The 25,417-nt window shown below is 37.9% G+C and overlaps 1 protein-coding gene across 1 annotated transcript in view; it reads right to left on the bottom strand.

The window, feature by feature from the left end:
• The window catches only part of ube2h (ubiquitin-conjugating enzyme E2H (UBC8 homolog, yeast)), a 111,313-nt gene that overhangs the window by 37,405 nt on the left and 48,491 nt on the right, over positions 1–25,417 (bottom strand). Inside the window, exons 2-3 of the mRNA XM_059987048.1 lie at positions 13,991–14,067; positions 6,678–6,752 (exon numbers count right to left, since the gene is read on the bottom strand). Coding sequence (XP_059843031.1) covers positions 6,678–6,752; positions 13,991–14,067 — 152 coding nt within the window. The remainder of the gene's footprint in view (positions 1–6,677; positions 6,753–13,990; positions 14,068–25,417) is intronic.

The following is a 25,417-nucleotide window of genomic DNA, read 5'->3' as shown; positions in this document are numbered from 1 at the left end:
ATTCATTATTTGAGACATTCCTTTGTTTTAATGGATGGTTGCAAAGAGAAAGCATTTCAGGATGTATATTGTATATATATTTCTCTGATTTTAAATGTACCTTTGAAAACTGTTATGTATTAAATCAAATTAGATACCAAGACACTGCACAAGTAGTTTTAAGGACAGACTTTGAAAAGTTAAGTTTGCTCAGTGGGAAAGATTCATGGAGGGAATTCTTGAGTAATGCAGGAACAACCATAAATGTTGCAATATGTTCAGAAGCAATGGGGGTGAGGGAAGGTGGGAAGAGGAGACAAACTGGATATTCAGAGATATCCTGCAGGAATACAAGACTGGGGGAGATTGCAAAGATACAGAATGGCAAAGCACTACAGGATTTGAAAACAAGAATAATAATTTTAAAATCAAGGCATGACTTAACCACAAAAAGAAAAAGGAATTGAATATGCTTGCTTTATTACTAAAAAATTCTGGCTTTTACAATATCTTTTATTTTATATTTCAACCCCTGCATCCTTCGACTGATACCTCAAAATTTTGATCAATATCCATCCTCAACATTATCAAAAAGTGAGCATTTGCAGGCCCATTGAAGGAGAAACTCCCAAAGCTTCTTAATCTTAACAAGTAAAGAAACATCCAAATGATAAGTTATTGCAACATTCATTTCCATTTTAAAGTTCTGCAACCATAGGAACCAGTTACTCGGCCTCTACTGTGATAAACCCTTTAAATACCTCAAGTTTCAGTACAAGTTGTCTTCTCTATACATTTCTACTCAAATCACCTAGGGTAACCACTTATCTCCTAAATCAGTCTGGTGTATTTACTCCATACCAGCCTCAGCCTATCCTTGGATATAGAAACTATTTGCTTTAATATTTCTTTACTTTTTAATCTAAACCCAATAAAGGCTAAATACCATGTTGAAGATGACAAAAATTTGTTTCACCTGCCTGTTAACTTCCTACACTTTAGAAACAAGCACATTTAAATTCTTCCATATACTGATACATATTATTCACCATTTAAAGGGTAGTTTTTCTTTCCTTCCTGCCAGATTAAACAGGTTTACATTTCCTCACATGCAACCTACTAGCCGCCTGTACAACTTTTTGCATTCTCCCTTTAATTTGCTTTCCCAATTTATCTTTGCAATACCAGCAAAAAGAAATACATAGAAGGTGAAAACAACATAGGGATAGTGAATGAATAGAAATCAGGATACTGCAGCACAGTTTTCAACTACCTCATTTTTAAGGAGAGTACCTGGACTTGGAGGTTAGCCTATCATGCTTTTAAGCACTAAGGAATAATATAGGTAGAGATGAAGTGTTTTGGAGATGGACTGAAGCAGGACAACGTTAAGACAATATAAATGGGCATTTTTAATGGTGGTGTGAATAAGTAATCTGAGACCAATCCAAGTTCAAATATGATACTAAGGTTGTAAAAAGTCCCCAATTTACCTTCCTTCTCCAATGTACTGTTGCCAGGGTGTCAGATCAAGTCAATACATACAGCTTAGAAGTTCTTGGTGAGAACCATAGTCCTTACATTTTTCATTATTTAATTGGAAAAAGTTTCTTTTCATTGAATACTGTATATCAGAGAGGTATGTCTAACAAATTAGGGACAAGGGAGCAGTCAAATGAGATGAAGGCCAAACATGAGATCTCTTAACACCACCCCACAACCACTCACCTTCGAAAATAGATTTCATCCTCACTTTAATATTCATATGCATTTTCAGTCCTCATGCATCATTCCAGAAATTTGTCTGTACACTTCTGGACATGAATTACCTTTACCTGAGTGTTGAGAATGCCAGCCATTGAAACATTGCTAGGTGAACTTCTAATTAAGCTTTGCCTCTTTCTTCTCTCCAAAACAATTATTCCTTTGCAAGTGATAAAATTAGGATCCCCTATCTTCAGATCCCTTCCTTACATTTGATCATTCAACCTTCCAGTCACAGGGTGTTCACAATGGGGGAAAAATCTGCAATTGGCTTATGCTCATCAAAATCATAATCAGATTTACTATCGGTGTCATACATTGTGAAATTTGTTGTTTTGTTGTTTTGCAGCAGCAGTACATTGCAATACATAAAAGCTACAAATTACAATAAAAATATATAAATTAGATTAAGTAGTGCAAAAAGAGCAAAAAAAATATGGAGGTAGTGTACATGGGTTCATTGTCCATTCAGAAATCTGATGGCTGTGGGGAAGCTTTTCCTAAAACATTGAGTGTGTATTTTCAGCCTCCTTTACCTCTTCCTTGATGGTAGCAAGAAGAGGCATATCTTGGGTGTTGGGGTGGGGGGGGGGGGGGTCCTTAATGACAGCTTGAAGGTGTCCTCAATGCAGGGAGGCTAATTCCCATGATGGAGCTGAGTTTGCAACCTTCTGCAGTTTTTTTCCCAATCCTGCACAGTGGCCCCTCTATACCAGGCAGTTAGAATACTCTCTGCGGTATATCTGTAGGAATTTGCTAAAGTCTTTGTTGACATACCAATTCTCCTCAGACTCCTATTGAAATAGAGCCACCATCTTTCTAATTGCAATATATGTTGGGCCCAGGATAGATCTTCAAAGATGCTGACACCCAGGAACTTGAAACTGCTTATGTTTGGGTGCCAATATATATGCAGAAACTATTTCTCTGGAGACACTATCGGTCACAGCATAGCTGCAGGAAGATTGCTATTGCTAGTAATTCACTGGTTAAAAAAGGATCATTCCAAACTGAACTTGAAAAGTGTGATCAAACACTGAAGAAACTTTTTGAAGTTGATGTTGTTGAAAAGTCAAGGAAGACTAGGAGTTTTGTTTTTGTCGTAATCACATCGAATGTCAAAAGTGAACTACTTGGGTCTTATACAAGGACAGTGATTGAAAAGAACAAGCAGCACTAAAAATTTAGTACACATGTCCTAGGACCAACCATCTTCAGCTGCTTCAACAATGACCTTCCTTCATCATGGAGTCAGAAGTGGGGATGTTCACAGATGACTGCACCATTCGTGACTCCTCAGATAGTGAAGCGGTTCATACCTAAATGCAACAGTACCTGGACAATATCCAGACTTGGGCTGATAAGCAGCAAAGAACATTTGAGCCATGCAAGTGCCAGGCGATGACCAGCTCCAGCAAGAGAGGCTTGAACCATCATCCCTTGACATTCAGTGGCATCACCATCACTGAATCTCCTACTATCAACATCCTGGGGGTTACCATTAACAGGAAAGTGAACTGGTCTAGCCATACAAGTACCATGGCTTCCAGAGCACGTCAAAGGCAAAGGCACACACGCAAACACACACACACTCCCCCCAACAGGGTGACCTGTTGGGGCACCCGTTGCGAGAAAGGTAGTGTAGTCTGATGTGACCAGAATGAATATTAATAAACTGAGGTTTTCTTCTTCAATTTCCAAAGCAATACCAATAGCAATCAGGAAAATTTAAAGAATAACATGTAGCAAGGCAAATATAGCTCCTCCTCATTTAACGAAGGACACTTTTTGATGGCATAATTTCTGGTTGATCTGCCACCCTTGTGCCTCTTGTTGTCATTCTGGAGACATGCAGCCCTTTCGTTCATTGTCTCTTCACCTCTTCTGCTGTTTATTCTTTGTCTCTGATCTTGGAGACGTGCATTTCTCTGCTCCTTTGTCTCTTCCTCTCTCTTCCTTCTATGCCAGTGGTTGTCATTCTTGAGATGTGCATGCCTCTCTTCCTCTGTCTCTTCTTCTCTTATCTTTTTTATACTGACTCTTTGATCCTGGAGTCGTGCGGCCCTGGCCTCATCCAATCCTTGTTCTCTCCCTCTCCTTGCCGCTTCCCGACGACGTGTGGCATCATCTCTTGCCCATAATGTCCCCCTTCTCTTTCCACACGTCATAATTAGGCTGACCATATTTTTTTTACCCTAATGCTGGATAGAAGACACGAAGCAGTAACACCAAAGCCTCCAGGATGCTGATTATTCTTGATGCTGTGGTTGGCACTCCCTAAATGGACATGATATAGTCACTGCTGTCCTTTGACTGCAGCGAAGGGTTTGATGGGTGTCTCCAAGTTCATCATTAGAATAAAATTTAATTATCTCTTATGGACGGGTGGCAGTTTGATCTGTCCCAATCCTGCACGTGCTGATGGTGATTAGCAGAATGTGACCGCTTGAAATAGAGCTGCCCTGCCCTTTTGCTCCGGTTAGTGTCACTGCTGTGAGAATCGTGAGTCGCTTCTGAGGCTGGCTGTGCGCATGCATTGTGGTGTCGCATCGCGGTTTCCATCATTGCTGACATCGGCTCTCGGGTGAAAGCGAGGCTGGTGATTTTGGCGAGCGAGCAATTTTATACGAATATATAACCCTGAACTTTGCCTGCATTCTGTAAGTTAGTGCATTTTAAGTTGATTTAGCCAAAAATAGTGCCGCTGTAATACACAGTTTGCGCTAATTGGAGGTCACAAACAGACAAATAGAGCATGAGAGTTGTAGTAGTATATAGGTATAGGCTAAAAAGAGTAAAATCTAGTTAATTGACACCAAGATGGTATTTCATACATTTGTAGCCCCCCCCCCCCAGTTTTTTTAATTTATATATGTATAATGTATAAGGTACCATCTTGGTGTCAATTAACTAGGTTTTACTCTTTTCAGCCTCAACAGTTCCTTGTATTTCAAACCCAGGTTTTTGACAGGAAAGATTGCTTAACATCTGAAACTATTTCATGCATCATAAAAAAAGATTTAGGATGGCATAGGAGCACAGCTTGTTTGCCCAATTACTACATCACAATTGAAAACAAATATCATTAATGTGAAATGGATGGATTCCGGGTGCTTCCAAATCCAAATGCATCAGAATTAAAACTAATTTATACACAGCAGGGTATCTTCAATGCCAAAATCAACATTAATCTCAATTAACCTAAGAAACAAAGGCAAGAACTCATTGCAGTCCTCTCCAAATTAACACTGCTACAAAGATACATCTAAGATCTTGCTGATACATATACTGTTTCAGGTCAGCATTAGAAATGTTCCCTCTTGCACTGATTACAGGAACACTGAGGCACCATAATACAGGCAGTCCCCGACGAGTTCCATTCCTGAGTCCGTCTTTAAGTGGGATTTGTACGTAAGTTGGAACAAGTACATCTGGTATTATTTAGTATCAATTAGTCAAACCTTTGTCTTATTATATAGTTCTGGCAACCCGCTTTTTGCGCAGGTGAACCGGCTCACAAATAGCCAGCGCGCGGGGGGAGACTTTGGGTAATGCACCTCTGACGTCATTTCCGCCTGGAGAGGGCAGGCGTTAGGGATTAAATGCCAGTGCCATGAAGTTTGAATAAACTAGTCTCGAAACAACTTACCGACTGCGTGTCGTCTCTAGCTCTGTATGTAGTACATCGCTACATAGTATATATTTCACCTTTCTATTCATTTAAAACACTTAAGAAACGTATGTATTTCAATAATTAAATCACTGCGTTGCTTAGAAATAATTGTTGCTTTCATCGGGGCAGGGCCTTTCACATGCTCCATTATTATCCTTTAAAATTGTTCCTATCATTGACCGACTGTAGCCTAACGCTTTTCCAATGACCGATGATGTTTCACCTCTTTCCAAACGCTTTATTATTTCCACTTTATTTTCAATCACGATCGCTTCCTGTCAATGGAACAGAAGTACTGCAGGCGGTGGGTCGCAAGCTACGCCAGCTCCCGAGGTTCGCTGGGTCCTGAGGGCCACCACACTGAGACAGGCTAAATGGGACAAGTGGGGGCTGAGCTGGGTTTGGGTATTTGATCCTCCACAATATTCTGCGTGGGAATTTAAATTGGAGGTGGCAATGCTTTTTTTTTTATGAGGTCAAGTTGCAAGCTCGACATCAACCCGGTCCGACACAGATGGAACTGGAGTCACTGGACTGACATCAACCCTCCACGGGAGCGGTCTATCACTGGATAGAACTCAGAAACCTCTGTTCTCAAGCCCGGGGCTGATCTCACTGCGCCACCAGCTGACCAGAACAATGGGGGGTGGGAGGGCGCGAGGTCAGGGTGAATCTTACTATGAAAAATTTAAGCCAAATACAAAGTTAAACACTCAACACAGTGTCAACGGCAATGACTTAAAGTGGCAGACAGCGTCGCGATCTGACTTAAAATGGTGGACGGTGTTCTCCTTTCTCTGTTCGTAAGTACGAGTTGCCCGTAAGTCGGACGTTCGTAACTTGGGGACTACCTGTACACCTTAACACATAAGCATACTAGGTGTTCAAAGGACCAAGGAAAAGTGGCAGGACTCTGTCCTTTTATCTCAAGCATTTTTCTCCATAAAGCCAGAAATACTTTGCAAGGAACAGTTCAGAGTTGCAGTTACACTCTAATAAATGGACCTACTGGCTCCAAACGCTAAAGAGTCCTCAAGAACAAGTTCCAGCATGCTACTTAATTCTATCTGATCCCCATCCTGATCTCACCAGCTTATCCATACAAATTCTTCAAGCAGTGCTCTACATACAGGATTTAATTTTTCAACATTACACGGTTTGTTCATTGGATAAATCTTAAAATCAAGGAAACCTTTATGGTTCTCTATATACAGCGTTCTTTGGTTGAATCACTTGGACATAAAAGACATTAAGTCCTTACCTATGGAAGGAGATTTGAAAGGATATTTGTCTGGTAGGTCCACTCTAACTTTCCATACACCACCTTCATAGGGAGCTAAACAAATTAAAAGAAAGTAATTTAACTGCAGACAAGTTGATACACAATAAACCCTGAACAAACAGATGCTTAGAAACAAACAGCTTGGATCAACATGCAAAAATTATGCCGTTTTAATATATTCAATCCAAATTCCCTTTGCAGATTTTGATCTATTGCTACAACACAAGATCTATTACAAATTAACAGATTTCCCTTGTTGTTGGGTACTGAAATAGGTTTTGCCAGTATCCCCTTTAATTTAAAGCCATCACACCAATGACCAGGTAATGCAGAAATTTTTAATAAAGCTCACATACAGCTGAAATGCTGTAAGTAGCCAGAATTTGGTAATTACAGGATTCTTTTGATTCCAGCCCATCATTATCCATTTAACATTTAAAAGAGATATCAGCCAAGCCATAAACACCATAAAAGTCTTGGAATTCATTCAGCCCATTTGGTTAACTTTACAAAAAGAAAAGCAGTGGTGTTAATTTAATAGTAGGGAGAGAGGAAAAAGCAAAATTGACAGCATTTAGATCCCTGTTGGTTATCTCACAACTCCACTGCAAACACTTGTGAACATGTGCTGTAGATGTTGGGCAAGCAGGTTCTGTTGTGATGGTTTCAACAGCCTTCCAATATACATCCTGAACAAAGGGAACAATATCATCCAGCAAATAGTGCTGCTCCAACAAGTAGAAATTGCCTTGTTAAAATTTGATGTAGTAATGGGTAGAGTGACAGGCAAATGTTGTCATAGAAAGAGACCTGGGTTGCAGACAAATACTGGATCAGGAAAAGCCATTGAGACAGCAGTAGTGAGAAATTTCATTACATACTGCAAGATACTTTGCAGCACATTCAATGTAAAACCAAAAATGATGCAGCTTCCTAAAAATCTCAAGAACTTGGCAACAAGTGCCATCAAACACTTCAGAAATGGCTGAAATAAGAGGGAAGTTGTAATGAATCAGAAATAGGATATGATTTAATACAAACCTCTTGCTATAACTTCTTTGGAGATAGGGCCAACACCAATATTATTACATAACCAATGTGTAAAGACTCACACAGGCCTTGCAGAAATTAGCAAAGCCTTTTTGCTTTCAGAAATGTGCAACATACTTATCTGTTTCTATAGCAAAGTGCACTGAATTTTTACTGCTGACAAACTGAAGCTACAAGCAGTGAAGGCATCTGATAAGCTTGCCTTCATAAGCTCAGGCACTGAGAGGGACATTGTATTGTAACAGGACAAAACATTGGTTAGATGGCATTTAGAGAATCATGAAGAGTTTTGGTTGCCATAGTACAGCAAGGATGTGGTAGCAATGAAGACCAGAGAAGCAATTCATCAGGATGTTGGCTGGAATGGAGGACGCCAGTTATGAGAGCAAAGCACAAATTGTTGGAGGAACTCAACAGGTCAAGTAGACTATTGAGGCAGAGGGACGGACAAAATCTTGCATCGAGGTAGAATGTAGATGGGAAACAGCAGTTTGAAGAGGTGTGGATGGACAGATGCAGCTTTGTTGGGAAGAATGAGGGGTGGGACTGAGTAACTATGGCAGGTTCATAATAGGTACAAACAGATTAGAAGAGAAGGGGTGGGTGGAGCTGGAGATAGAGACAGGGGCTGCAAGGTGATAAGTGTAGTCTCAAGAAGCTGCCAGATACTCAAAGGGGAGATGGAGCTAGTCTTGGTGTGGATGGGGGTGGGGGGGGGGGGGCAAAGATAGATGACAGCAGACCCAGTAGGTTAAGTATTTGGGTAATAGGCAGGTGGAAACAGGTGACAGAGTGGAACAAAGTAACAAAGCTAGGAAGCCTCACCTGCTTCCATCTGCCCTTTATCCAATCAAACAGAAAACACTTAGAACTTTCCAACTATCAAACTGAGAGAGAAATAAAAGGAAAATAGGTATGCAGGGTGGAGTACAGTGCTCAAAGTTCTATTTAGCAAAGATCAGTATAATTCTCTGCCTCTACAATAAACTACTTCTATAATGGCAAAAAATGAGCAAGTAATTATTGGCATCTTAAGAATGAGTAAAAAAGATAACTTGTTTCTTAATTATCCTCAAGCAGGTAAAAGCGCACCACCTTAAACTGCTGCAAATACAGTGACATGTTCAATGATGGGAGGTAGGGAGTTCTTAGATGTTTCAGGTGGTGATGGTTACAGGATTTGGAGATGTTGTGGAAGCAGCTTTGGCCTACTCCCACAGTGCAGCCTAAAGGTTTTGTAGGGTTCATGATGGCTTTACTTTTGATTTGCCTAAAGAAAGCAAACTCTTTCAACCTTACTGTTCAGAACAGCAAGATGGTGTAATTGCCAGGTGAAAATTGAGCAGACTATTTCAATCCTGATCTGGTATGCACTCAGACAAACATGAGGTCAGAGTATCCTTGGCCAAAATACTCTGAGAAAAGAGATAAATACTGATCTCTGCTCTTAAGAAATAACTTGAGACTTTCTTTAAGAACTCAAGCTTTTAAAAAGAATGATTTTGATGTAACATGTAAGCACACAGGGCATACCATTAATCAGATAAACTATCTTCTAAACTACTTGTTCTTCAGAACTCCCTTCAATTTTTCCTTTCCAACCTTAACCCTGTGCCTCAAGTTTTAGACTCTGTCCTAGAAAAAAAAATTCTGACCATCCTACCTACGTCCCTTAAATTCTTAGTCAACCTCAATGCCCCAACACAGAACACAGAAATTTACAGCACATTACAGGCCCTTCAGCCCACAATGTTGTGCTGACCATGTAACCTACTCTAGAGACTGCCTAGAATTTCTTTAGCGCATAGCCCTCTATTTTTCTAAGCTCCATGTACCTAACTCAGATGTTCTTAAAAGACCCTTTTGTATCTGCTTCCACCACTGTCACTGGCTGTGCATTCCTCGCACCAACCACTCTGTGTGGAAAAAACTTATCCCTGACATCCCCTTGGTTCCCATTTCTAAGCAGCTTAAAACTATGCCCCTTTGTGTTAGCCATTTCAGCCCTAGGAAGAAGTCTCTGGGTATCCACATGATCAATGCACCTCATCATCTTATACATCTCTATCAAGCTAGCCCTCATCCTCCTTCGCTCCAAGGAGAAAAAGCCGTTTACTCAACCTATTCTCATAAGGCATGCCCTCCAATCCAGGCAACATCCTTGTAAACCTCCTTTGTACTCTCTCTATAGTAGCAAAATCCTTCCTGTAATGAGGTGACCAGAACTGAACACAGTACTCGAAGTGGGGTCTGACCAAGGTGTTATATAGCTGTAACATTACCTCATGGTTCTTGAACTCAAGCCCACAGTTGATGAATGCCAACACACCATACACCTTCTTAATGACACTGTCAACCAATGCAGCAGCTTTGAGTGTCCTATCGACACGGTCCCTGAGCTCTCTCAGATTCTCCACACTGCCAAGAGTCTTACCATTTATATTATATGGTGCCTTCAAATTTGACCTACCAAGATGAACCACTTCATATTTACTGGGTTGGTCCATCTGCCATTTCTCAGCCCAGTTCCGCATCCAATCGATGTCCCACCGTAGCCTGACAACCCTGCAGACTATCCACAATATCCCCAATCTTTGTGCCATCAGCAACTTACCCTCCCTTCTATAATCTGATGAGAATAAAATAGCCTATCCAATCTCTTCCAACTCCAGCTTCATTCTTAGCAACATCCTGGAGAGCCTCTTCTGCACACTCTCCATGCAGCCACATCCTTCCTGTAGAGTGGCGATTAGAATTATGTACTCGTATCAACAACAAATAGTCCAAGATAAACAATTAAATTGCCTTGATATCAAAAAGGAAAGCAAGTTCAAAAACATTGTTTCTTACTCAAGAACAAGTTACAAATCTCATATTGGTGTCATCAAGCTAGTCAGAAAATTTCTACATAATGAATCTTCTGTTATTTTAGTCAGGATGGCACTATAATATTAGAAACATAAGACAAGAATTAGGAATGCCTGATACACCACTAACGAGCTCCCATCATATCATTAAATATACAAGTCTGATGTATGCATGTTGGCTCCTCTTCCCACTCTTATATTGTTGTTTTCTGCTAGTCTTCAGTGCTGTTGTACAATTCAATAATGTAAAGAAATTGTTACTATGCAGTGATTTGTGTATTTTCTGGCTTGTGTGAAGGTGGCTTAGGATGTCTGTAATAACAAACTCATTTGTTACCAGAGACAGGCTCAGTATTGAACATCAAGCCTTCCAGCATTTAACCCAATGACAGAGTGACGCATGATGTGCTGAAGCCATGTAAGGTTTAAGGATACAATGTGTTGGCTGCATACTAAACTATTTATGCTCCCAGTAACCAATGAATTTCAAAAGAAACATTTTGTAATAACATATGAAAATACAATTTGTTCAGGCAGTAGGACAATAACATTAAACAGTTAATTATTTGGGTATTAAAAAAAGGTAAAGCCAATAATTAAAGACATTTCTCTGATGTCCTGGAAAGAACATCACAGCATCCAAACTCCTGCACAAATGCAATAGCCTCAAACTTGGTAGAGCTCTGCAGATTTTCTAGATGAATTCTGTCTGAATAGCAGAAACCTTCTTCACTTTTACATTACAGACTTTGCTCTCGACCTGGCAAGTGGGCCAACAGAATCATTTGAATGGTAACATTATAGTTGTGAAAATGTCGAGTCCACTTTAAAATTGTGTTTGACATTTTAAAAAAACTGAGGCTATTTATAATAAAACTAAAGAAATCAGTTATTTCATTGCCTGAATGTTAGGTACACAAAACGTTTACTAAAACTCCTGTGTTTTAACAGATGGCATTTCTGGAGGCATGAGTTTGCCGTCTGTCAGAGGTTTCCAGCTGAGCGTCACAGGCATGGCTCATTCTGCACTTGTGCTGCACTTCATTCTGCTTGGCCCCAGGACTGCTGTGCCAGCAAGGTTGCTCAAATGAGGGGCACAGACAGGGTAGAAAGCAAGTATTCCCACAGCAGTACTGTGTAGAACTAGAGGTCAGAGATTTAAAGTATGGAATAGGAGATTTCGAAAGGAATTTAAGAAAGAATTTTTTTTTTTAGTGTGGTTGGAATGTGGAACACATTGCCCAAGGTACTCAAAATGTACTTCAAAGAGCACCAAAATGTCCTATGACAAAAGGCTGTAGGCCAAGTTCTGGAAATCTGATTAATATTACAATAGTTTGCAGTTCTGATCACCATACTAATATAGGAATGAGGTGATAGGTTTAGAGTAAAAGTCAAAATATGTATTTAAGGGGAATATGACGGGGAACTACTTCACTCACAGGGTGTTGCAAATATGGAAAGAGAAGCTAGTGGAAGTGCTCCCCCCACATGCCCAGACAGTGCGCCCCAGGTAACTCTCTTTAAAAAAAAATGCCTTAAATAGAAGTTTTTCTTTGCTTCTCATTTTAAAGCTATGACCTCTAAAGTAGAAGATGTTTAATTGTCAGTCTTTCCTTGAGGGGAAGGGGAGACCAGACTGCGTAAATTTAAGCAGAGGAGAAAGATTTAAATGGGATCCAAGGGGCAAGTTTTCTTCCCCACAGAAGGAAAAGGGCTTATGGAACGTGCTGCCAGAGGAAGTGGTAGAAGCTGATGTAATGTTGAAGGTAGAGGTTAAAGGCTCGTGCATAGGAAAAGATTTGCAGCGACATAGCCCAATGTGGAAAAACACATCAAGTTGAACCAAAAGGCTTGCTTCCAAGTGGTATAACTATGACAGACGAGCACTTGATGGCCACAAAAACCGCAAGACCTGCTTGTATGCAGTATGACCATCTCAAAGCGTATCCAATTAGATTTAATCAGATTTCCAAAATTAGATTTAAACCGAAAATCAGGAAAGGTCATGTCAGCATACACTACCCCGATCACAGGTAAGTTGGTTCTAACACAGTACAGAAAGAGACTCTTGCAAGTCCTCTGCAATTTTATTTACTCTTTTTCCAATATCGAACATGCAATCTCAACATCATGCTTTGTAGGCAGATTTATCAATCAAATTGCTATGGTCAAAGGTGACTTCGAACCAGATCAAAAGAGAACTGAAGGTTAACCCTAAGCTTTGAGTTCACAAAGTTACAGCATTTAGTTTTCAATATCATGGACATGGAGACCAGTTGCTGGATCTACAATTAATGATCCACCTCAACCCTTCAAATTAAATTTTATAAAGTAATTGCAAGTCTCTGCTTCAGTTGTACAGTACTGATTGTGAATACTAGTTTAATCATTCATTTCAGAATAAAAAAAGTTAAACTTAAAACTGATAAAAACACAAAATGCTGGCAGAACTCAGCAGGCCAGACAGTGTCTATGGGAGGAGGCAGTGACGACGTTTTTGGCCGAAACCCTTCATCAGGAGTGAAGAAGGGTTTCGGCCCGAAATGTCGTCACTACCTCCTCCAATAGATGCTGTCTGGCCTGCTGAGTTCTGCCAGCATTTTGTGTTTTTATTTATTTCCAGCATCTGCAGATTCACTCGTGTAAACTTAAAACTGACATGTTTCACATATTAAGAGTATAATGACTTTTATGATGGTCATGGCAAGGATGCAAGACATAGCCATCTGCACTCATGGACTTTCTGCACATTTTTCATGTTAATTTTCTCCTTCTGGAGATGCTGACATTCAGCCAAAGTTTATTTCCACAGCCGCTAGTCTCCATCACCTTGGCCTAGTGAACATTCTTCATGCCCAAGACCTCTCAATCTCATTTGATATAATAGGCTGAAGAGTGCAGTTGCAGACATTCAAGGCAAATTGGGACTTAATGTAGTACCTAATGTAGAACAAGTTTCAGTTTAAAAATTATCACTTTTGACAAGGACAAAAAACTGCACTTTTTCCAAGTGGTTTTGTAAGAATATGGTAAATGATGTAAAGAGCAGCTCTTCCTATAACAGCCAAAAAAAAATTCTATTAGGAGGCACTACAAAGAGGTACAAGTTTCACACAGGTGAAGTGATGTACTATTCGTCTTCAGACTGGATAAATTTTGACTGAGAGAATATTAATTGTATAGACATAAGTATGTGGGTCTAACCAAGTTCTTCATGTAGTACAAGTTAACAAAGCAAATGTTACCCAGGCCCTCAGGCATAATGCTATTGTATTATTCAGAAGTTGTATATTTATCTGTCCAACCCCTCCCATCACCCAGTAAGGTGCAAGTCATTGGCACGACTTTGTTATAAATTGCAAGTCTACTTACTTCCTTGTGGTCCATAAAACTTGACTACAAATTCATTCAGCCCACCGAGTATGGTAACTTCATGCTTGCTTTCAATACTGAAAAAATGTCAAGGAAAGCACAAGAAACCGAACAAACAACTTCAAATTAATCCACTAAAGGATCTTAACTGAATTATATATTTTTTAAAATAACAAGTAGAAATGCAATGAATTATACTAGTACTGAACAAAATAGTCCGAACCCTGCAGAAGGCAAACAGAAAATACCATTAACACTCAGCAGGTTAGTCACAATCTGTAGGAAAAAAAACAATTACGATCAAGTCCCAGACTCCTTGACTGGCCTGAAGCAGATTTCTTTCCACAGAAATTGCGCATTTCCATCATTTTTATATCTACTTCAGCCTTCCACCATTTGCAGTTCTTTTTAATGAATATTGTAGGGCATACCATTTTGTTAAAAACAGCTTCAAGTGTTCAGAATAAATCAGATTCTGATCCCAACTTTATTCTACCAGACTAATACACTACTCCCAGGGGTGTTCGGGGAAAGGTAGCACCTCATGGGCTTGCCGTGTCATTTTAGGATAGTTCACTCACAGTCGGATCTCCAAGGAGATTCAGCTCTCACCTTTGGCTCCAAGTAGCTGTTTGCATGCGACAGCAGCCACACCCCAACAGGTGAGCTAAACCAGATGAAGATAGCTGGCTGGCCTCGTACCCTGGTGAGACAAGGACATGCCTTCGCATGTGAATTCATCTCCAGTGGCCTAGGCAGATGAAATCAACAGTGAGATCCAATGGCCAGGAAAGTAATTCTGCAAAGTTTCAGGAAAGTGAAGACATGACAAAGCACAGATAAAGTCATGATCATCCACTGCAGCCAAGGAAGACCCCTGTTTGTGACAACTACTCACAGAACTGGGCCTGGATTTCCAATGTCAAGAGAGCAGAACTATCTCAGTGCAACAGCTTTCCCACTTTAAAACTCTTCCACACAGGTCTCCTGCCATTCCAAACTTTATTTGCTCCTCACATAGCATCACCCCATCCACTTTAACAAACTCCGGTGCACATTTAACTTAGAAAGATGTTAACTAACTGACTGGGAATTTGACTTCTCAGAAGAACCAGGGTCAATGAGGTTGGAGATTCTGGAAGGCAGGAAGAGGGAAAAACAGTTTTTGTGTCTATGCGCATGAGTGCATTGGATGGGGGGTGGGTAGTCATGATGATAGAGTTTACAATGGAGTTGATTTAGAGATAGAGAGGAAATGAAGAAATATTTAGAGAGAGTAGATGAATATGTATTATTGTATTATTTTAGAAAATAATGGACCAAGATGGTAACAAAGAGCCAATACTCATGAAAAGATAGGTTTGCTTGTCCTTCCATTAATGTGATTTAATCCACTAAGACATACAGTAAAATAGGATGGATATAGAGAAGGGTGGCTATGTTCAAGGGAAGCAACAAAGTAATAAGTTTGGATAAAATACCTGTTATTTTACAGAAATTGCTCAGTTTGGGCAATTACCATCTAGTAACTTCATAGGTATATAGACAGGAAAGGAGTGGAGGGTTATGGGCTGAATGCGGGTAGGTGGGACTAGGTGAGATTAAGAGTTCAGCACGGACTAGGAGGGCCGAGATGGCCTGTTTCCGTGCTGTGATTGTTATATGGTTACAGATGCACCCTGACCCGTTGGGGCTGAAGACGGAGAATGGGGTTGAAAGAGTTATAAATCAGCCATGATAAAATAGTAGAGCAGATTCAATGGGCTGAGTAGCTTAGTATCTTCATAACTAGTGGCAATAATGACAAAATCCAAATTGAACACCAGGCATCACAATCCACCATACAAGCTGGAGTGAGGTCAATTTAGTCCTTTACGTGTGGCAGAAAATCTTGCATTAAATGAAAACCTAATTTGAGGGCATCCAACTCTAGCAAGTTGAGAGAGACTGGTAATTTAACTTCTTGATCAGTTCAAACAAATGAGGTTTTTCTAGAGTTATTTTCCAGCAAGTAAGATCTCTAGGACCCATGAAATACATTTACCGGTAGTAGTTTTCACCAATGAAGGAACTATTGATTTTCCACATGCCACAGATAATCCATTTTGTGCATCAGGTAGTTTTGCTTTACGAATGACAAGCAAATAGTCATCAGTGTTTTTTTAAGGTCAAGAAAAGGCAAGTCATGCTGGAAAGGTAATGGGGTGAAGTTGAGAAAAACTTACTATTCACTACTCACAAAGTTAACATAAGATCTGCAGAATCCAGCACCTCATCCAGCTTGATGCTGGCATTAGAAGTTGTTAAACTGGAATAGACATTTCCTAAGAAAGAACGAGGAGTGAGTGGCATGCCAAGGAAACATTTTATACAATAGGGCTAAATGCTCAAAATTAGGACAAGAGAAAGAAATTGTTCTTGTACAGGCTTTACTATATTACAAAGTCTATTTTTGAAGAGTGTAATGGAAAGAAAATTAAATTGATATTAAATTACTCAATTATTTCAATTAATTAGAAATATACTTTGCCTCATTACACCAGTGATTTGAATGTGGCCTCAATTTGAAGTGCAATTTTGCCCACTATATTACTCTTTCAATAAGTAACTTTGCCAGAACCATTACAGCAAACTCAGGCTTACAGTTTCCTGCTCTGTGGCCCTGGGCCCAACAACTCAGGGACCACTTCCATGTGATTGATACTGTATCCAGCTTATAGTTAGTTCAGGTTGTGCCATACCTCTGAAAAGCAAGGAATGATGCAATTCTCAATTTTAAATTTAACTGGAGTTATTCAAGAAAAAGAAACACACAAGTCTTGTTACTGATCTCTAATCTGTAACTAATACCAGGAAATTCAAACAGACACCAGGTAAACACAGATATGGCTAAGATTTTTCCTCACAAACCAGCCTGACACTGTCCAGGTAATTACAAACAATTATTATTGAATATAGCTAGAGAATTACTGGAATGTGTGGAACTGCTGTTGTTTTGTTTTCAACAGATTAAAGAACAATTTAAAAGAATTTCAACAACATGCTATTTGGTGATAACCGAACTAAATGAGAATTAATTAATTTTTGAAAAGCCTCTAACTCAGAGTTCCCCAATGGGTTTTTTTTAGCTCAACACTTTCATACTTGCCAATGCCCTCTTAGGCACACTATACTTTCCATAGTGCAAAACACTATCAACCATATGCTAACATGAGAAAAAATGACTGCTTTAAATTTTTATTTGGCTTTAAACCTAGCTTACACAGTACCTATGTACTGTACAGCAGCTTCGATATCAACATGATCCTTGAGGTTTTTAGCAAGAGTTGAAATATCTGGTTCAAATTGTGACAGCAAAAGCCTCAAGTCCCCACACATAACAATGTCCAAATGGTTTCTGTTCTTTTTAAGTATGTGGTCCACTGCACTGAGGACTTTCAAGAAGATAGCAGATTGGAATTGCAAGGAAGACCAGTTTGGCTCTTCTCCAAAGACCAGGACACTTTGTATGACAGTGTAGACACATAGAACAAAAGCCAATATTTTTGAAAAGCATGCTTGCTTCTTCATCATTCTGAATTTTGATTATTTCATCTGAAAAGTTCTCTTCCTGTTCTTTCACCTTGCAAAAAAATTGGTTAATTACCCAGTCTGAGATTTCCAGCTCATTCAAACCCTTTAACTGATTCTGAAATTCCTTCTTCAGTAACCACAGTCCTATACTTTCCATGCAGGAAAACTGTGAGAACATTCTTCTCCCAATGTTTTACTTATATATTTCCAATCTTCTGATAAAATTGGACACCGCATTTTTGCCTGGGTTAAATTGACTTCTCATCCTGCAGTTTCATACTCAAAATATTTATTTTGTCCACGAGACCATAAGATATATAGGCCATTCAGCCCAATGAGTCTGCTCCACCATTCAATCACGGCTGATCCAATTCTTCCAATCATCCCCACTCCCTTGCCTTCTCCCCATACCCTTTGATTCCCTGACTAATCAAGAACCTATCTCTGCCTTAAAAGCACCCAACGGCTTGGCCTCTACAGCCACTCCTGGCAACAAATTCCACAGATTTACCACCCTCTGATTAAAGTCATTTCTCTGCATCTCTGTTCTAAATGGACATTCTTCAATCCTGAAGTCATGCCTTCTTGTCCTAGAATCCCCTACCATAGGAAATAACTTTGCCATATCTAATCTGTTCAGGCCTTTTAACATTCGGAATATTTCTATGATATTCCCCCCCCCCCCATTCTCCTGAACTCCAGGGGATACAGCCCAAGAGTTGCCAGACATTCCTCATATGGTAACCCTTTAATTCCTGGAATCATTCTTGTGAATCTTCTCTGAACCCTCTTCAATGTCAGTATATCCTTTCTAAAATAAGGAGCCCAAAACTGCACACACTACTCCAAGTGTGGTTCACAAGTGCCTTACACAGCCTTAACATCACATCCCTGCTCTTATACTCTATGCCTCTAGAAATGAATGCCAACATTGCATTTACCTTCTTCACCACCAACTTAAGCTGGACATTTAATTTTTCGGGTATCTTGCACAAGGATTCCCAAGTCCCTTTGCATTTTGAATACTCTCTCCATCCAAATAACAGTCTGCCCATTTATTTCTTCAGTGCATGACCATACACTTTCCAACTTTGTATTTCAATTGCCACTTTTTTGCCTATTCCCCTAAACTATCTAAGCCTCTCTGTAGGCTGTTTCCTCAACACTACCTGCTCCTCCACCTATCTTTGTATCATCAGTCCAAATCATTGACATACATAGTAAGAAGCAGGGGTCCCAACACCAACCCCTTTCTTTCTTTTTCAATCTTTTTATTGAATTTCATATATATAAAAAAAACATAACATAATAATGAATAGGTTATAAATGCATAAGACTTGAAATTGAATTAATAATAGGATAACAATATCCTTTTAAAATATCAACAGAAAAACATAGTACATTATCAATCAAGCCTATAATAATTATATGAAAAAAATAAGAATAATCGTCAAAAGAAAAAGGAAAAATTGTAAAAATACAAGCAAAAAATATATATTGAGAAAAAAAATATTAAAAACTAACATGGGCAATAATAACAGTTTATTTGTATATGATAGTGCCAAAAACTCCGGAACTCCATACAAGAACAAGAATAGACAGAGAGAAGGTCTGGGAGAGGTCAAATTAATTCATATGATAATGTCGAATGAACGGTCCCCAAGTTTCTTCAAATTTAACTGATGAGGCAAAAATAGTGCTTCTAATTTTTTCCAAGCTCAGATAAGAAATAGTTTGAGAGAGCCACTGAAATGTGGTAGGAGGATTTACTTCTTTCCAATTTTGCAATATAGACCTTCTGGCCATTAATGTTACAAAAGCAATCATTCGTCTAATTGAAGGGGAAAACTGATTACCATCCTCATTTAGTATACCAAAAATTGCAGTAATAAAATGAGGTTGTAAATCGATATTCCAAATTGAGGAAATGGTAGCAAATATGACCTTCCAATAGTTATGTAAAGTGGGACATGACCAAAACATGTGGGTCAATGAAGCCACATCTGAATGACATCTGTCACATTGAGGGTTAATATGAGAATAGAATCGAGCAAGCTTATCTTTAGACATATGAGCTCTATGTACAATTTTAAATTGTATTAAAGCATGTTTAGCACATATAGAAGAAGAATTAACCATTTGTAAAATTTTTTCCCATTTTTCTATTGATATATTATATTGAAGTTCTTTTTCCCATTCTTGTTTAATTCTACCTGATATTTCTGGTTGTATCTTCATAATCATATTATAAATAAAAGCCACTAATCCCTTCTGATAGGGATTTAAGGTAAAAATCATACCTAAAAAGTCCATTGAAGTTGAATTGGGGGAGGATGGTAGAATTTTATGTAAAAAATTTCTGATTTGTAGATATCTAAAAAAGTTAGATTTAGGTAACTCAAATTTGTTGGAAAGTTGGTCAAAAGACTACCTTCAAAGAAGAGATCACGAAAGCATTTTATACCTTTCCTTTTCCATATGCTAAAAGCTTGATCTGTCAAAGAAGGTTTGAAAAAAAAATTAAGTAAAATAGGGCTATCAAGAACAAAGTTTTTCAGAGTAAAAAATTTACGAAATTGAAACCAAATTCGTAATGTATGTTTGACAACAGGGTTGGATATCTGTTTATTGAATTTAACTAAATCGGCAGAAAGAGAAGAACCCAGAACGGAGAATAGAGAATATCCCTGTGCCTCACTGCATTCTAAATTTACCCACTGTGGGCACAATGGTGAATCCAAATCTGATTTCCAATAAATTAAGTTACGAATATTATTCGCCCAATAGTAAAATCTAAGGTTTGGTAGAGCTAAACCACCATCTTTTTTAGATTTTTGTAATTGCCTTTTACTTAACCTAGGATTTTTATTTTGCCACTCAAATGAAGAAATTTTTGAGTCAATGTTATCAAAAAAAGATTTAGGAATAAAAATTGGTAAAGCTTGAAATAAATATAAAAATTTCGGTAGAATCATCATTTTAATAGCATTAATCCGACCAACTAATGATAAGGATAAGGGAGACCATCTTGTAGTAAGTTGTTGAATTTGATGAAGCATAGGTAAAAAATTCAATGTAAATAAATCTTTATATTTCTTGGTAATTTTTATACCTAAATAGATAAAGTTATTATCAACAACTTTAAATGGTATCCTTTCATTCAATAAAGTTTGCGCGTTTAAAGGGAATAAATCACTCTTATCCAAGTTTAGTTTATAACCAGAAAAACTACCAAATTGAGCCAACAAGGATAAAATAGCGGGAATAGACCTGTCAGGATCAGAAATATATAACAACAAGTCATCAGCATAAAGTGATAACTTGTATAATTTCTCATTACGGGTAATACCAAAAATATTAGGAGATTCACGAATAGCAATGGCCAAAGGTTCTAATGCAATATTAAACAATAAAGGACTTAAGGGACAACCTTGTCTCGTACCACGAGATAATTGAAAAAAAGATCTGTAATTATTTGTAAGAACAAAAGCAAAAGGTTTATGATATATTAGTTTGATCCATGATATAAAATAAGGACTAAAATTAAAATATCTCAAAGTGTTAAATAAGTATACCCATTCAACTCTATCAAAAGCTTTTTCAGCATCTAGTGAAATAACACATTCTGGAATTGTGGATGATGAAGTATAAATTATATTAATCAATTTTCTAATATTAAAAAAGGAATACCGATTCCTAATAAAACCAGTTTGGTCTTCTGAAATAATCTGTGATAGTACCTTTTCTAACCTAATAGCTAAAATTTTTGTAAGAATCTTAGAGTCTACATTTAATAGTGATATAGGGCGATAAGATGCACATAAAGTGGGATCCTTATCTTTTTTAAGAATTAGAGAGATAGTAGCTTCATAAAAAGACTGAGGTAATCTCTTAACAAATGCATCATTAAAAATTTCACATAACCATGGGGAAAGCAAAGAAGAAAAAGTTTTTAAAAATTCTATAATATAACCATCAGGACCAGGAGCTTTCCCTGAATTCATTGATGAGATGGCCTCTCCTATTTTGGCCAAAGAGATAGGAGCATCAAACAAGCTACGATCTACATCTGTCTGTTTGGGAATATTCAAATTGTTAAAAAAGTTATCCATCATGGACAGATCGCCATCAAATTCTGATTGATATAAAGATTTATAAAAATCTTGAAAAGTGTTATGATTTCTTTATGATCAGTAGTCAGATTGCCGTCTTGTTTACAAATTTTAATAATTTGTCGCTTAGTCGAGATAGCTTTTAATTGGTTAGCTAACAATTTGCCAGTTCGATCACTATGGATATAAAATTGAGCCCTGGTCCTAATTAATTGATTTTCAATTGAAGAAGATAATAATAAGCTATGCTCCATTTGTAGCTCAACTCTCTTCTTATAAAGTTCTTTGGTAGGAGTCACGGAATAAATCTTATCAATTTCTTTAATTTTATCCACTAATAAAGCAATATCTAAATATCTTTGTTTTCTTTTACCGACGGAATATGAGATAATTTGTCCACGGATAAAAGCCTTAAAAGAGTCCCAAAGTATTCCTCTGTCAATCTCTTCTGTATAGTTTGTTGAGAAAAACAAGTCAATTTGCTGTTTTATGTAGGTGATGAATTCTGGATCTTGAAGCAAAGTAGCGTTAAGTCTCCAAGATCTAGTATTATTAGAAAAGTCCGAAATCTTGATAGATAACTTCAAAGGTGCATGATCCGAAATAGCAATAGAATCATATTTACAATCAATAACATCTGTTAATAAATGATGATCAATAAGGAAATAATCAATTCTAGAATAACTGTGATATACATGTGAAAAAAAATGAAAATTCTTTATCTTTAGGGTTCAAAAACCGCCATATTTCAGTAATTCCCGAATCAACCATAAAAGAATTAATAAGTAAGGCTGATCTATTTGGAAGAATTCGAATAGGTTTAGATCTATCCATTCAAACAACAATTGAAATCTCCACCCATTATCAACATATATTCATTTAGATTAGGAAAGGAAGTAAAAAAAACGTTTAAAAAATTCAGGGCAGTCAAAGTTTGGAGCATAAATATTAACTAGAACCACTTTTCGATTAAAAAGTGAACCAGTTATCAACAAAAATCTGCCCTGTGGATCAGAAATAATTTCATGATGTGCAAATGAAATTGAGGGGTCTATAAAAATAGACACACCCCTAATTTTGGCGGTACAATTCGAGTGAAATTGTTGACCTTTCCAGAACCTAAAAAAGCATTGATTATCCTCCCTCCTAATATGGGTCTCCTGTGCAAAAATAATATTAGCATTTAGTCTATGGAATACTTTAAATATTTTTTTACATTTAATCGGATGATTTAAACCATTAGTATTCCAGGAGATAAAGTTAATAGACTTATCCATCATGCCAATATTAGTTGTGTATATCATAAAAGGCTAAAAAGACACATAACCCATAATTCAGGAAGAAGGAAAAATGATTCAGGAGCAACCGGAGAACATGACACCTCAACAATATTAATCATTTAAAGTCGGCCCATAAACTAAAAGCAAAAGCGTGAAAAAAGATCCCTACCCCCTCCCCCAACCCCACGAAAAAAAGCCAAGCGGCAGGCGCACAAACTAACACTAATATTACCCCCATTTTCAAGATGGCGACTTCATGAAAAGAAAGAAAAGAGAAACTATATAACACCCAGATATAAATACAGGGTTGTAAAAAGAAAGAATATATATCAATCAAAATGAAAAAATAATATAAAAAAGCAAAAAATCATTAATAAAAAAAAGGATAACCATTGAAGTTTAAAATAGTGTAATATGCCTTTAAAAAAAGATTCCATATTCAAATATAAGGAAATGACGTTTCAAAAACAAAGACTTATGGGAAGAAGAAACGACATTTTGAAAGGACCATATTACAAAATATAAATGTAAATTCACCAATCACTTTTTTTTTAAAAAAAGGTTATCAAAATAAAATTTAAAAAGGGTTCAATAACCACTACAATATATATATAAAAAAAAGGTTCAAAAATTCAAAACATTCGTCCCATTCTCAAATACAGGCAAATAAACGCTTACGGAAAGCAAAGTCTTATGGGAAGAAGAAACGACATCTTAAAAAATAAATCATTATTACAAAGTCTTAACATGTATATCTAATCCAGAGGGGAAAAAAATTAATTAAGAAAAAAGACATTATAGTAAAGTTAAAAAAGCATCTGTAAATCATGATAATAAAAAAAAACCAGGTCTACAGACCAAAATAAAAAGCTATACCGCAGCTTCATAAGTTAAAGCCTAAAACGGAATGGTGTCTTCTCTCCAAAAGTTCTTCCACATAACACATAGTTCAAGTTGGACTAGAAGAGCGATATTCTTCAACAAATTTCTTCGCTTCTTCCGGAGTATTAAAGAAACGCTGACTGTTGTCGCTCAACGTAATTCTGAGATTCGCTGGATATCTTAAAGCTTGTTTAAGTCCAATCGAATGAACCTCCGCCATCACCGGTTTAAAAGCAATTCTCGCCCTCATTACCTCGAATGAATAGTCCTCCACAATACGAAAGTTGTTGCTTCTGTGAGAAATCATACCTTTCTGACGAGCTAATCGAATTAAAAGCTCTTTCTCCCGAGGATAATGGAGACGGACAATCACAGCTCGTGGCTTGTCTTTCGCAGCCGAAAATCTCGAAACTCTGTGGGCACAATCAATTGTAGGTTTAACCCGCAAAGCATCCTCGCCAAAAATTTCCCACAATAAATTAGAGAAATATTCAGTTAAGTCACCAGACTCGAGATTTTCGGGAAATCCAATAATACGCAAATTCTGTCTGCGAGACCGGTTTTCAAGATCGGTGATTTTAAACTTATACTGCTCCACTATTTTAGCCGTCGATCGTACCTTCTCCTCCAAAGTTTCAATTGTACGTATTTTTTCACAAATTATCTTGTCAAGAGCTGCAAACTTTTCTTCATGGCGTTCAATATCTGCTGCCTGCGATTGAAGCTTGATATCAAATGATTTAACGACTTCTTCAAGCTCCGACATTTTCGCAGTAAGTTTGTTTTCCAGACTTGCAAGTTTAGTATCCAGTTTAGTATCCAGAAGACTGGAGATTGCATCGAGAGTTATATGGTCTTTAGACGATTTCTTAGGTACAGACATTTTAAGTTTGAAAAAATTAAATCCAGTGTTATTTTTAAAAAGAGAAATAAATCGTAAATATCAACCCATGTAATTAAGTACGAAAAGATTTGATTAAAGGGTGATTATAGCTTAAAAAGTGAAGAGCGCCTAAAAGGCAGATGTCTACGTCGCCATCTTGAAACTCCACCCCCCCACCAACCCCTGTAACTGGCAGTCAGCTAGAACAGAATCCCTCAATTCCCACTCTCTGCTTTCTGCCAATCAACCAATGCTCCACACATGCTGGTAACTTCCCTGTAATTCCATGGCCTCTTATCTTGCTGAGCAGCCTCATTTGCAGCACCTTACCAAAGGCCTTCTGAAAATCCAAGTACACCACATCTACTGCATTTCCTTTGTCTACCCTGCTTGTAATTTCCTCAAAAAATAGTAGATTAGTCAGGCATGATATTGAACACTGCCTTTCTGAGACACTGCCCCTTGAAGACGTCTTGGGTACTTTGAAGGGTAGTACCCAAGATGGGGCCAATTAAATTTACAACTCTCTGCAGTTTCTTTCGGTCCTGTGCAGTAGCTCCCCCCCCCCCCATACTAGACAGTGATATAGCCTGTCAGAATGTTCTCCACTGTGTATCTACAGAAGTCTTTGAGTGTATTTGCTGAAATGCCAAATCCCTTCAAACTTCTAATGAGGTATAGCCACTGTCTTGTCTTC

This window comes from Hypanus sabinus, chromosome 13 (assembly GCF_030144855.1).
Source record: "Hypanus sabinus isolate sHypSab1 chromosome 13, sHypSab1.hap1, whole genome shotgun sequence".
In the NCBI taxonomy this organism is placed as follows: Eukaryota; Metazoa; Chordata; class Chondrichthyes; order Myliobatiformes; family Dasyatidae; genus Hypanus; species Hypanus sabinus.
This window is presented reverse-complemented; position numbering and strand designations above follow the sequence as displayed.